This window comes from Stegostoma tigrinum, chromosome 14 (genome assembly GCF_030684315.1).
Source record: "Stegostoma tigrinum isolate sSteTig4 chromosome 14, sSteTig4.hap1, whole genome shotgun sequence".
NCBI lineage: Eukaryota > Metazoa > Chordata > Chondrichthyes > Orectolobiformes > Stegostomatidae > Stegostoma > Stegostoma tigrinum.
In genome coordinates, this window is record NC_081367.1 from 27,357,665 (window position 1) to 27,370,006 (window position 12,342).

General features: G+C 40.9%; 1 protein-coding gene across 6 annotated transcripts in view; it reads right to left on the bottom strand.

Moving 5' to 3' along the window:
• The window catches only part of ift80 (intraflagellar transport 80 homolog (Chlamydomonas)), a 197,562-nt gene that overhangs the window by 157,763 nt on the left and 27,457 nt on the right, over window positions 1–12,342 (bottom strand). For all 6 annotated transcript variants that reach the window (XM_059651065.1, XM_059651064.1, XM_059651062.1 and 3 more), the window contains one exon: window positions 6,677–6,895. In XM_059651065.1, coding sequence (XP_059507048.1) covers window positions 6,677–6,895 — 219 coding nt within the window. The remainder of the gene's footprint in view (window positions 1–6,676; window positions 6,896–12,342) is intronic.

The following is a 12,342-nucleotide window of genomic DNA, read 5'->3' on the forward strand; positions in this document are numbered from 1 at the left end:
AAACGACTGATGCTACCTTTGATGGAGAACAACAATCTTATAACTGACAATTTTAACACATGGACAAATGAGCTAAAAAGGTTAATCCACATGTTCACACAAAAATCTTTCCAAAATTTGGCATTTCAAGTAAAATGTAAGTGGAACAAATAGAATTAATCGTTAAAAGATTCAACCAGATCACTGACAGTTGTATAATAATGGTTATGAAATCATGACTTACGTACATCAGTGATAATGGGAACTGCAGATGCTGGAGAATCAAAGATAATAAAATGCGAGGCTCGATGAACACAGCAGGCCCAGCAGCATCTCAGGAGCACAAAAACTGACATTTCGGGCTAGACCCTTCATCAGAGAGGGGGATGGGGTGAGGGCTCTGGAATAAATAGGGAGAGAGGGGGAGGCGGACCGAAGATGGAGAGAAAAGAGATAGGTGGAGAGGAGAGTATAGGTGGGAAGGTAGGGAGGGGATAGGTCAGTCCAGGGAAGACGGACAGGTCAAGGAGGTGGGATGAGGTTAGTACATAGGAGATGGAGGTGCTCCTACCTACTAACCTCATCCCACCTTCTTGACCTGTCCGTCTTCCCTGGACTGACCTATCCCCTCCCTACCTCCCCACCTATACTCTCCTCTCCACCTATCTTCTTTTCTCTCCATCTTCGGTCCGCCTCCCCCCTCTCCCTATTTATTCCAGAACCCTCACACCATCCCCCTCTCTGATGAAGGGTCAAGGCCCGAAACGTCAGCTTTTGTGCTCCTGAGATGCTGCTGGGCCTGCTGTGTTCATCCAGCCTCACTTTTATTATCTTACGTACATCAGAGTCAGCCATTTTTTGGTGTATTTCTAACACTGGGCTAAGTTTTCCCAAAAATTGGCGTAGTGTCAATTCTGGGGACTTTCATGCAGGGTTTATGTTCATGAGCTCTATAAAATTCTCACACATCGCACTTTTGCTTACCTTGTTACATATCCATCTGGTGTCTAGGGGCTGTACTTACACTATCATGTGTTCACCTGTGGCAAACACATTTGGCACTGCAAAACCATGCCTGATTTCTGCTGTCAGTACAATATTTAAACAGTAGCAGTGCACAAGGTCAAACACTGCTACCACAAATAGACTTGTTTCCCATCCTTGGCAGGCATCCAGACTTGAAATGAGACAGGAAAATTAATGTTCTCGAGGATAAAGGCATCCTGGCAGCTTCCAGGGTACCTGGCACAGACTTCAAACATAGGTACCAATGATCAGAGGAGACGTATACATTGATGGAATTAGAGAACGTATTGTGATCTGGTGCTCTTCAGGCAAGGTATGTACAATCGGTACTACCAGCTTTGTTTGCAAAGGTTACTGCCTGGGCTGAGCACTGACCTTGTTGTGGGGAAACAGATGAAGCAATGTGATCTAGCATAAATTGCATGATTAAAAGGCTCAATAACATTTGTGGATTGAAGTTTGAGGTACTTAGCACAGGTCTTCAGTGGATCCTTAGAAACAGCCAGTTGCATGACACTGTGGCATAGCTGTCACGTTGATGGCCACAGGGATACATGGGCCACACACTCCTTGAGGCCATATGTCTCACACCAGTTGACTGCATAATTCTGTGATAGCATCCCAGAGCACCCACGGTCCGCAGCATCAATGTGCTTCACGCATCTGGAGGAAATGGCATTGAAGATGATAGACTCTTGAGGATACCTTCAGCTGTGGTTGCATGTGGAGGCCGTTTGCTGCCCTGGACTGGTCTTGGGTTTGCGAGTGCATTTATTCCTCTTCAATTTCTCTTAGCCTGTGGAGCACTGCAGCCACAGCAACGATAACCCATTGCTGGATCCATGACCAAAACAGGTTCTTTGAACCCGTGACTAATGTCGGAAACCGAACAATTCTCTGTGATGTGAGTAGTTGGTATTCACATTCCACACAAATGACAGTTTAGCATAGCTGTTGATACAGTGAGTCATGGAGGACACTGACAAGGAAGGCCATGAATTGCCTCTTCATGGCCTTACTCTGTTGTACACAGTACAAGAAACACTTCACAAACACAGGAGATTGCAAGTGTAGTAAGATTACTAAAGCCCAGTCCCCAACATCCTGATAATTATTCAAGAAAGGGGACAGTACTGCATATAAGGGCATGTTAGCAAATACAGTTGATAGTGACAGGAAATCAGCTCCACATCCATGAGCAACCTACAAGACCTTGGACTGTCTTTGTGAGTAGTCACCCACAGACAACACTTTTAAGATCACCTGTGATTATTCCTGCATCACAGGGATTGATTTTTAATGACCATCGATACGATCAAGATTGTGGTCAGGATTTAAATTCTCTTCTGAAGAAGAGTCACAATAGATTTGAAATGTTAACTTTGTTTCTATCTCCACTGGTGCTACCAGTCCAAGTTTCTTCAGTAATTTCCATTTATATTGCAGTTTTCCAGTATCTGCAGTATTTTGCTTTTATTTGTATCCCACATAGTCGATCAGGTGTTTCAGATATATAGTTTTAATGACGATAGAGGTCTTTAACCTGCAATGTGCATGTGCCTGATTAATGCAATTGCCCCTTGAAGTTCCCCACATCACTAATAAGCAGAGACAGACAGACATTCACCGATGAAAAGAAATGCTCACTTTGCACACACAGAGTGTGGTGGCAGCTATTTTTCATTTCCGTTGCACACTTGTAATTTGGATGCGAATGGAGGAGCACACATGTCATGCTTCGCAGAATGGGTCATTGTCTAGCCCTGTAATCTATGTGTCCCCCAAACCTCATGTTCTTTTATTTCTTGCGCTCCTTGTCAACCCATTTGAAGTGACTCCACAGAGGCTGGAATCCCATCACCAACTGACCCTTTATTTACATGTGGAGAGTCCTTGACAGTAATTCGGTTTCCTCACAGTCATCTGTCACAGTGAACAGAATCTCTGTCACTTCTACTTATATTTGTCAGCCAGGGTTCCATAATTGGACCAGATTAACAGCCCGCTTCAGGGAACTCATTCTTTGAGCTCCGCCTGGCTGTCTTCTTTACAATTACCACACCATCAGTTCGAAGTTTCCACATGTTCCCACCCAGCTATTGTATTTAAGTCTTTATCTCCCAACGTTACCTCCTGAACCTCAGGTCTACAACTTAGCCAAGCTAATGAATCTGTTGCACTGTCCCCCTGTCGAGGTCAGAGTGGTGGTGAACACCAATGACAACTCCACTCTCTTCCATCTCTTCCACATTATCCCATGTCCTCCAAACGTACGACTGTCATCCACCCTTATATTTGGGTTGCGCCCCTCTTTACAAATATTGACCCTCTGCATCCCAAAAATGTTCCAATCCCTACAATGGAAAAGTAGTGGTATTATCCCTAATCCAGTGACCCAGATGTTGTTCTGGGGATCCAGGTTTGAATCATACCAGGGCAGAAGGTGGAGTTTGAATTCAATAAACATCTGGAGTTCAGAATCTAATGGTGACCATGAAACTTCTGTCAATTGTCAGCAAAAACCCATCTCTTCATTAATAGCCTTTTGGGAAGAAAACTGCCGTTTTTACCTCGCCTGGCCTACACACAACTCCAGAACTATTGCAATTAGGGACTGGCAATATTTGTAGGCCCAGCCAGCAATGCCTACAGCCCATGAGTGAATAAAAGAAAATTGTCTTCTCCACACACAGTGATGGCCCCTCATAGTTAGATCACATGATCAGACTGAAAACGACAATCTACCAATACTTATATTACATCAGAGGTTCCTGCAATGAAAACATTCACAATATTTACAATCATATATACAACAGTCAGTTGACAACCAGGAGAGGTTGATTCCTGTTTTGCTGTCAGTGTACCTTGGGCATCTGTTTATCCTTCTTGCTGATGTTAATCCTTGATGTTTTAGGAATGCTAGGAACATCATTTGTCATTGTCCTTTCCTCTGATGGCAATATTCGGAGGTTCAACAATGTCATGGCATTCTGTACTAAAGTTCTGTCTCCATCAGATGCTTCAGGTAATGTATAATTCTCAGTTATATCCAGATCTCTATTTGTTCTGGTTGAAAGTGGTGATCTGACGTCTTCTCCATACCACATTGTCTCTCATCAGTAAGTTGTAGGAGACATCAACTCTGTGCTACAAATATGGTTTCTGCCCACTTAGTACCAGTGTTCTAATTCCTTGCCAACACTTGTTGATCTTTTTTGAAAATGAGGCACTTGGCCTTGTTCCCTCAAAGGAAATACTTCTATTGTTTCCCATCAACAATGTCTTTTGTCATCGGTGGGTTCAACAAATTAAATGACTGTCCTGTTGAAAGTTCATTATGTCACATGTTTGGAGTCAAAGTGACAGTCCACCATATATACATAAATACAGGACACGGATCTCTGACTGTTTTCTCTGCAGCTCCCTGACAAATCCATAATTCTGATCAACAATCTGTTGCATTGAACCTGCAGAACTGATTATGGCACACTCCCAGACTGTACCAATATAGAATACTCGGGCTTGATTACATTAAAAACCAATTGACCATGTTGAGGCTCTTGGACTGAGTGTGGACAATGGCATTGACACGGTGGTGGCACACCTCTGACTGACAACAGACCCCCTTGACTTTATGGAGGGCTAGTCTGCTTAGGCTTTGAGACATGACCAATTGGCTGAAGCACATCAAGTGTATTTATCATGAGAGCTTCTGGCACATTATGTTAGTGTGAAATTGACGTAGTACAATGCCTTTACAGCCAAACGTGCTTCCGCTTGGCTGATGACTGCTGACAGACATGACATGCTGCTTGTATTTTTTGTCTCTATTAAATGACAAGGTTATATAGAAGCACTGTGAGCCTTTAAGTTTTTAATGAGGCAACAATGCTCAAAAAGACAAGTCAAGGCAAGGCAGAGATGCTGTGAGCATCCAGGTATATGCAAGTGAGTGCTAAGACAGCAGGTTAACAGCTCCTAGATGAACCCAGCTCCAATGCAGGAAATGCCTGTCCTTGTAGTCAAAACAGACTGGCACCAACACAAGAATGAAAAGTGTCAGTATGCTCCAAAGAGCAGCATTGAAGTTCTAAACCGTATTCCAACGTGTGCCATGATGATAGAATGAGACTGGTGCATGCTCAAAAATAATTTCTGTGAACTGGGGATTGGCAGGCAATTGATGCCTATGGAGAGAATTCCAAGATGTTGGGAGCTGTTGGCCAAGATGGAGAACCGGAGTAGCAAGCAGCGAGTTGGAGTTACCAGGAAACTGCATTGACCTTCATATCCGGAACTGTCATCATCTAATCTTTCTTCATTGCATGGAAGAATAGTGAATTGCATATGAAAGAAATAAGCTTGGGTTATAATTACATGTTAATATATATAAATAAGCCTCTCATTACTCACTAGTTAGATTCAAATCTCACTGTTTAAACCTGGGTACAAAATCAATATTCTTTCACTACCTCAATATATAGAAACTCAATTTTTGATCTTGCCATATTTTCTCAACAAAACTCACCACTGCCATTATTGGTCAAAGGCTAGAACTCCACTAGTTCAAAATGTAATACTTATGAAAGGAAGTACAAATCTAATTAAACTAACTATACCATTGTTTAATGTATTTAATTTCACAATAGCACACAAAGCTACTTATTCTGAATTAGGAATCAGGATTTTTAATTGACTTCAATGAATACTGTGTGAAAAAAGTTTTAACTTTTGTTCTTAACTGTACAATGGATATATTGCAAAAAATCTCAACTCATTTGTTTCATGTTAAAAATATCTGTGCCCCTCGAAAGTCAATCATTTCTATTGTTTACACTCAGTAAATAACACATAATCCATTTACCTTCACCTTACAAATGCTTCAAAAGTATCTACAATGAATTCTTGTTACCTTACTTTCAATTCTTGTTACCTTACCTTACCTTACTTTGCCACAGTCTAAAGAAATACCAAAATTTCACAATGACATATAAGCAGTAAAAACCATCAAAATTATTTTGTGGGAAAATACTCAGAACATTTCAGTCATATTTTTCAGCAGCCAACTTGCAAAAATGTGGTGTATCTCAAGTAAATTGCGGGAGCATAAAATTAGAACTTGCACGGTTTTAAGTCAGGCCCAAACTGACAAAGTTATAAAATCTCTTGATCACATGAATATTTTACAATATGAGTTTAAACAGTCTCAATCCAGCTATTTGTGACCTTGGATTCACCTCAAACTATTTGCATCAAGCGATAAACCTAACCATAGAAGCCATATGCGGTTTTGTAGAAATTAGAAAAAAGTGTTGAAACTGGTTTAATTAGCTGCCATTCAAGGCTAATGGTGAGGTATGTACACAGAATTAGATAAATTCATAATCTGCACCTAATTATTTAAGGCTGATATTAGGCAGATAAATTGAAATATGTTTTATTCCACATCATGAATATCCATTAACTCGGTGAAAAAGAAACAGCTAAAAAGTTGGACAGTAAAAAACATGGCTCTTTTGGCAATTCTTTTATTCAAGATGCATTATGAGTTGTCACAATAAGAGAAATCAAGCAGAATAGGCTATTTCACAGAGAATAAAACCTCAAAATTAAGTTTTGTTATAACACAACAAGCATATTATAAAAACATATTCATGTATACAACACTTACCATCAGTACTGGTGAGCGCAAATATTTCTGTCTGGATCTGCTTCTTGCCCCCTGTAGTCTTTGGAAACCAGTGCAGATCTGTGGGATAGATTTCTTCAGCAAGTCTTACAACTTGTATTGTTTCATTTGTTAATAAATTCCACTTCAGTATTTGATGATCATCACTGGACGAATATAACTCATCTGCTGTTGTCCAACCTACACAACTGACCAATTCCTTATGTGCACTAAAATTAAAGAAAATGCTAAAGCAATATGGGAGACACTAACCTTTACTGAAAGGAACTAATTCTATTGTGAAGCAGCATGGCAGACTTGTCAGTGCGTCAATATATGTTTTTATAAAGTCACAACATCATGGGGATTCAAAACCTCAATCTCCTAAATGATGCCATTTCATCAAAGGATATAACTAAAGCAGAGGTCATAGTGTCTGAAATTAAAAAGTACTAATCCCTGCTCTCATACACCGCCTAGTGGCTGGTTCAAGACCATTACTTGTGCAGTCCTTCAAGCATGTTGCCAACCTACTACTGTATCTAAAATTGGGTAAGATACAGAGGGACCGAAAGAAAAAGAACATAAATAAATTAAGGACTCTTTTGTTCTTTAATTTCTGAAATTTCACCTTTTCCTCCCAAAGACCTTTTATCGACTACAATTCCATTGCCTGATACTCAGCACTCACTAAAGCATTCAACTACATCACTGACAAGTGAGATCAAAACATTATTAGACTGAACGAAAGATCACAGATAAGGATTATTGTCTTCATCAGATATTCACATGTAAATGCCACACCAATTTCGGGATATCGATCAGTGTCTGAAGGCTCTTTAGCTTGAGCTCCCACATTTAGGAGTGTCACAGTTAATTTTAGCAAACCTGTTACAACCTTAGGCAGAGGAGATAATTCAGCACAAATTATAAATTAAACCTGGCAGTTGCCTGGCTTGCATGGTTCAGCAATTCATTACATATAACATTTGTTGAACCAGTGAATGCATAAAGGGCTAGCACAGATATAATCACAACCACTTTTAACTTTATTTTTTCCCAGTGAGAATGCTTTAGTACCATTATCTTTTGTGAATGCAAGAATTAAAATAGGGATATATTAAATGTCCTTCCAAGACTGCTCCACTATTTAATATGATCTTTAACTCATTTCAACTCAAATTCCATTCTTCCACCCACTAATTACATCACTTGACTTTATGAGATAACAAAAGTCTGTCCATCAACCTCAAATATATTCAATGATAGAGCACTCAAACTGTCAGGGTAGAAAATTCCATGGGTTTAGTGAAGAGGCTTCTCCTTAGACCTAAATGATCAGCTCTTTACCTCATGCCTCATTACTCTTGTAACCAAAGTGAATACAACCAGCTTTTTATTGTCAGTAAACAGTGATACATTATTCTCTATTCCTTCATCAAAACGATTAATATAGAAAATAAATAGTAAAGTTACTAGCACTAATCTTGTGTCACACCTATTCAACCTTGCCATTTTTTATCTACATGCTACCAATTCATCTGAAAACATGATATTAGTTTCCACTGAAAACATCCACTTTCACCTCATCACCATCTCTCATGATTCAATTTATTGCAGTCACATGTACTTAAATATTGTTTTGCAAGCAGTACAGGCAGATCAAAGCTAACAAGGACATAGAGATCATAGGTGCTTAGACAGAATGACACATTTAAGGCTAAGGCTGCATAGGAGGTGCACAAAGCAAGATCAACATTATTTGCAGTTAGAGAGGTCCATTCAGCACTCTAGTAACAGCAGATTCCTCTGTTATCTCTACATTGGTCACACATTGCGGAGGAATGGAATTGTGGGAGATATAGCAGTTTGGATCGGAAATTGGCTTGCTGAAAGAAGACAGAGGGTGGTAGTTGATGGGAAACGTTCATCCCGGAGACCAGTTATTAGTGGTGTACCGCAAGAGTCGGTGTTGGGTCCGCTGCTGTTTGTCATTTTTATAAATGACCTGGATGAGGGCGTAGAAGGATGGTTTAGTAAATTTGCAGACGACACTAAGGTCGGTGGAGTTGTGGAGAGTGACAAAGGATGCTGTAGGTTGCAGAGAGACATAGATAAGCTGCAAAGCTGGGCTGAGAGGTGGCAAATGGAGTTTAATGCAGACAAGTGTGAGGTGATGCACTTTGGTAGGAGTAACTGGAGGGCAAAGTACTTGGGCTAATGGTAAGATTCTTGGTAGTGTAGATGAGCAGAGAGATCTGGGTGTCCATGAACACAGATCCTTGAAAGTTACCACCCAGGTTGACAGGGCTGTTAAGAAGGCATACAGTGTTTTAGCTTTTATTAATAGAGTTGAAGTTGTACAAAACTCTGGTGCGGCCGCACTTGGAGTATTATGTACAGTTCTGGTCACCGCATTATAAGAAGGATGTGGAAGCTTTGGAAAGGGTGCAGAGGAGATTTACTAGGATGTTGCCTGGTATGGAGGGAAGGTCTTACGAGGAAAGGCTGAGGGACTTGAGATTGTTTTCATTAGGGAGAAGAAGGTCGAGAGGTGGCTTAATTGAAACACATAAAATAATCAGAGGGTTAGATAGGGTGGATAGGGAGAGCCTTTTTCCTAGGATGGTGACGGCGAGCACGAGGGGGCACAGCTTTAAATTGAGGGGTGGAAGATATAGGACCGATGTCAGAGGTAGTTTCTTTACTCAGAGAGTAGTAAGGGAATGGAGCGCTTTGCCTGCAACGGTAGTAGATTCGCCAACTTTAGGTACATTTAAGTCGTCATTGGGCAAGCATTTGGACGTACATGGAATAGTGTAGGTTAGACGGGCTTGAGATCGGTATGACAGGTTGGCACAACATCGAGGGCCGAAGGGCCTGTACTGTGCTGTAATGTTCTATGTTCTGCACTACTTTCTGATAATAAGAGTTGGATAAGCAGAAATTCTCGCTAACTAAGCACTGGGGAGACCACTATCTTCTATCCAAGCTGCAAACTCTTTTAGCCAATTAAGGACTCCATTTCTCATCGAAACTGAACCAGATCACTTGCAACTTTAATGTAATATATAAATCCCCCACTATCAACACCCTGGGGGTTACCATTGATCAGAAACTCAACTGGACTTGCCAAATAAATACATTGGCTTCAAGAGCATATCAGAGACTGAGAGTACGACAGTGAGTAACTCACCTCCACACTTCCCAAAGCCTGTATATCACCTACAAGGCACAAGTCAGTAGTGTGATGAAATACTCACCACATGCTTGTATGAACGCAGCTCCAACAACATTTAAGATGCTCGATGACCTCCAGGGCAAAGCAGCCCACTAAATGTTCTTCCTCTCACCCATCCCTTCCTCCCACCCCAAGCCGCACCCCCCGCTACCTACTAACCTCATCCCACCTCCTTGACCTGTCCGTCTTCCCTGGACTGACCTATCCCCTCCCTACCTCCCCACCTACACTCTCTCCACCTATCTTCTTTACTCTCCATCTTCGGTCCGCCTCCCCCTCTCTCCCTATTTATTCCAGTTCCCTCCCCCCATCCCCCTCTCTGATGAAGGGTCTAGGCCCGAAACGTCAGCTTTTGTGCTCCTGAGATGCTGCTTGGCCTGCTGTGTTCATCCAGCCTCACATTTTATTATCACTGAATGTCACCACATTTATAAATATCCAGTCCCTCCACTATAGATGATCAGCAGTAGTGTGTACCATCTGCTAGATGTACTGCAGAAATTCAAAGATCCTTAGGTAGCACCTTCCAAATCCATAGCCACTATGGTGTGGAAGGACAAGGGCAACAGATATATGGGATCACTACCACCTGCAAGTTCCCTTCCAAGCCACTCACCACCCTGACTTTGAAATATACCACTGTTCTTTCAGCATAGCTGGATCAAAACTCAGGTATTCCCTACTGGCATTGTACATCTACCAAGAGCACAGGGACTGCAGCAGTTCACGAAGGTAGCTCAGCACTATCTCCCCAAGGGCAACTAGGTGTAGACATTAAATTATATATTCATTGCTTCATTGAATTTGGAGCAGGCTAGAAGGGCTTAAGTGGCCTATTCTTGTTCATATATTCTTGCTCCCAACATGCCCTTTTTGGATCAATGTAAAGTTTGGCTGATAATGCTTCTGTGGGGGAATCTTATGAAAAGTTATTACAATTTAATACAAGTAAATGTTGCTGTACAGCCACTTTAAACTTTTTTTGTAACATCAGTTCTACAAGTTTATCCTTCCTGTAGCTTCACTATATTCAAACAACTGCGCTATTTCCCCAAAGTTATTTGTTCTCAGGACTTCAAAGCGATGAAACTCTTCATTTGAGTCCTTTCATTTGTTTTACAAGAATTTCATGTGGAGCTATGTCAGCTTTTCTTTCAAAAAGTCCACAAAATACAAAAATATTAACGCAACTTTTTCGGGGGCTTCAATACAAGAAGTTACTTCACACAAGTGAGTCACTTGGGAAGATTGAAGATAATTAAAACGTCAACACCATCTTGTATTCATGAGAGTTTCACTGGTTACAACAAGAAAGCTTTTACCAGTATGCCTGCTTAGGCAGAGTCTGAAACATGAACGAAAGGTACTTAATGAAGAAAGAATAAAAATGTAGAATATCTTGGTAGTTTGGATTTTTCTTTGGAAAAAAGTACACTATACATTTTATTTCAAGTTTTAAACTTCTTCTGAAAGGGGAAAAAATAATGCTAGGGTCTTCCAGGGGCCATCATAGAGTTTGGCAGTAGTGTTCAAATTGTTGTGCTGCCAGGAAATTGGTGAAGCTGGGGCAAATTAAATCAGGAATTAGCATGGGATAGACCAGCAAATCACAGCAATGAAAAAGACTCAATGATCAATTGACGAAATAGCTACAATGTACTTGAGAGGCTGAGTGGCATTTTTTTTCTTTATTCACTCATTGGATAAGGGTTTCAATTGCTCGGCCCCATTTATTGCCCATCCCTAATTGTCCAGAGGATAGTTAAGACAGAACTATACTTCTGTGGGTCTGTAGTCACAAGTGGGCCAGACCAGGTAAGGATGGCAGTTTCCTTCTCTAAAAGACATTAGTGAACCAGTCGGGTTTTTCCAACAATCAACAATGGATTCATGGTCATCATTAATTCCTGATTGTTTTTAAATTGAGTTCAAATTCCATAATCTGCCATGGTGGGATTCAAACCCAGGTCCCCTAAACATTATCGGAGTTATTTGGATTAATATTTCAGCCATAATACTATTTGGCCGTTGCCTCCCCAATATCTGAATATCCCCACTTCTGGATCCAACTGTTCTTGCTGCTGTTTAGCAGCTGAATTTCAGAACCCTGAGGACTGCCAGCCCATCACTACTAAATGCAAAAGTATATTGAAATCTAGGGCACGAAGTCTCAAAAGCATATTCATATAACTCGGCTAGCTCTTGACAGGCAGTTGTAATCTCAGCCCAGGTTTCACATTTTAAACTGTCTTCACGCCTAGCAATCCAATGGGGTGGAGGGGAAAACAATTATAATAGCTTCATGCTTCTGTCTCTCATTCCATCAGATCCCCTCTTTTGACTCACAGTTAGAATATTCACATTTAAAATCAGTACATTGCTGACTGTAGTTTGCCTAAAATTAAACCAGTGTTGTTTCCTGACGATA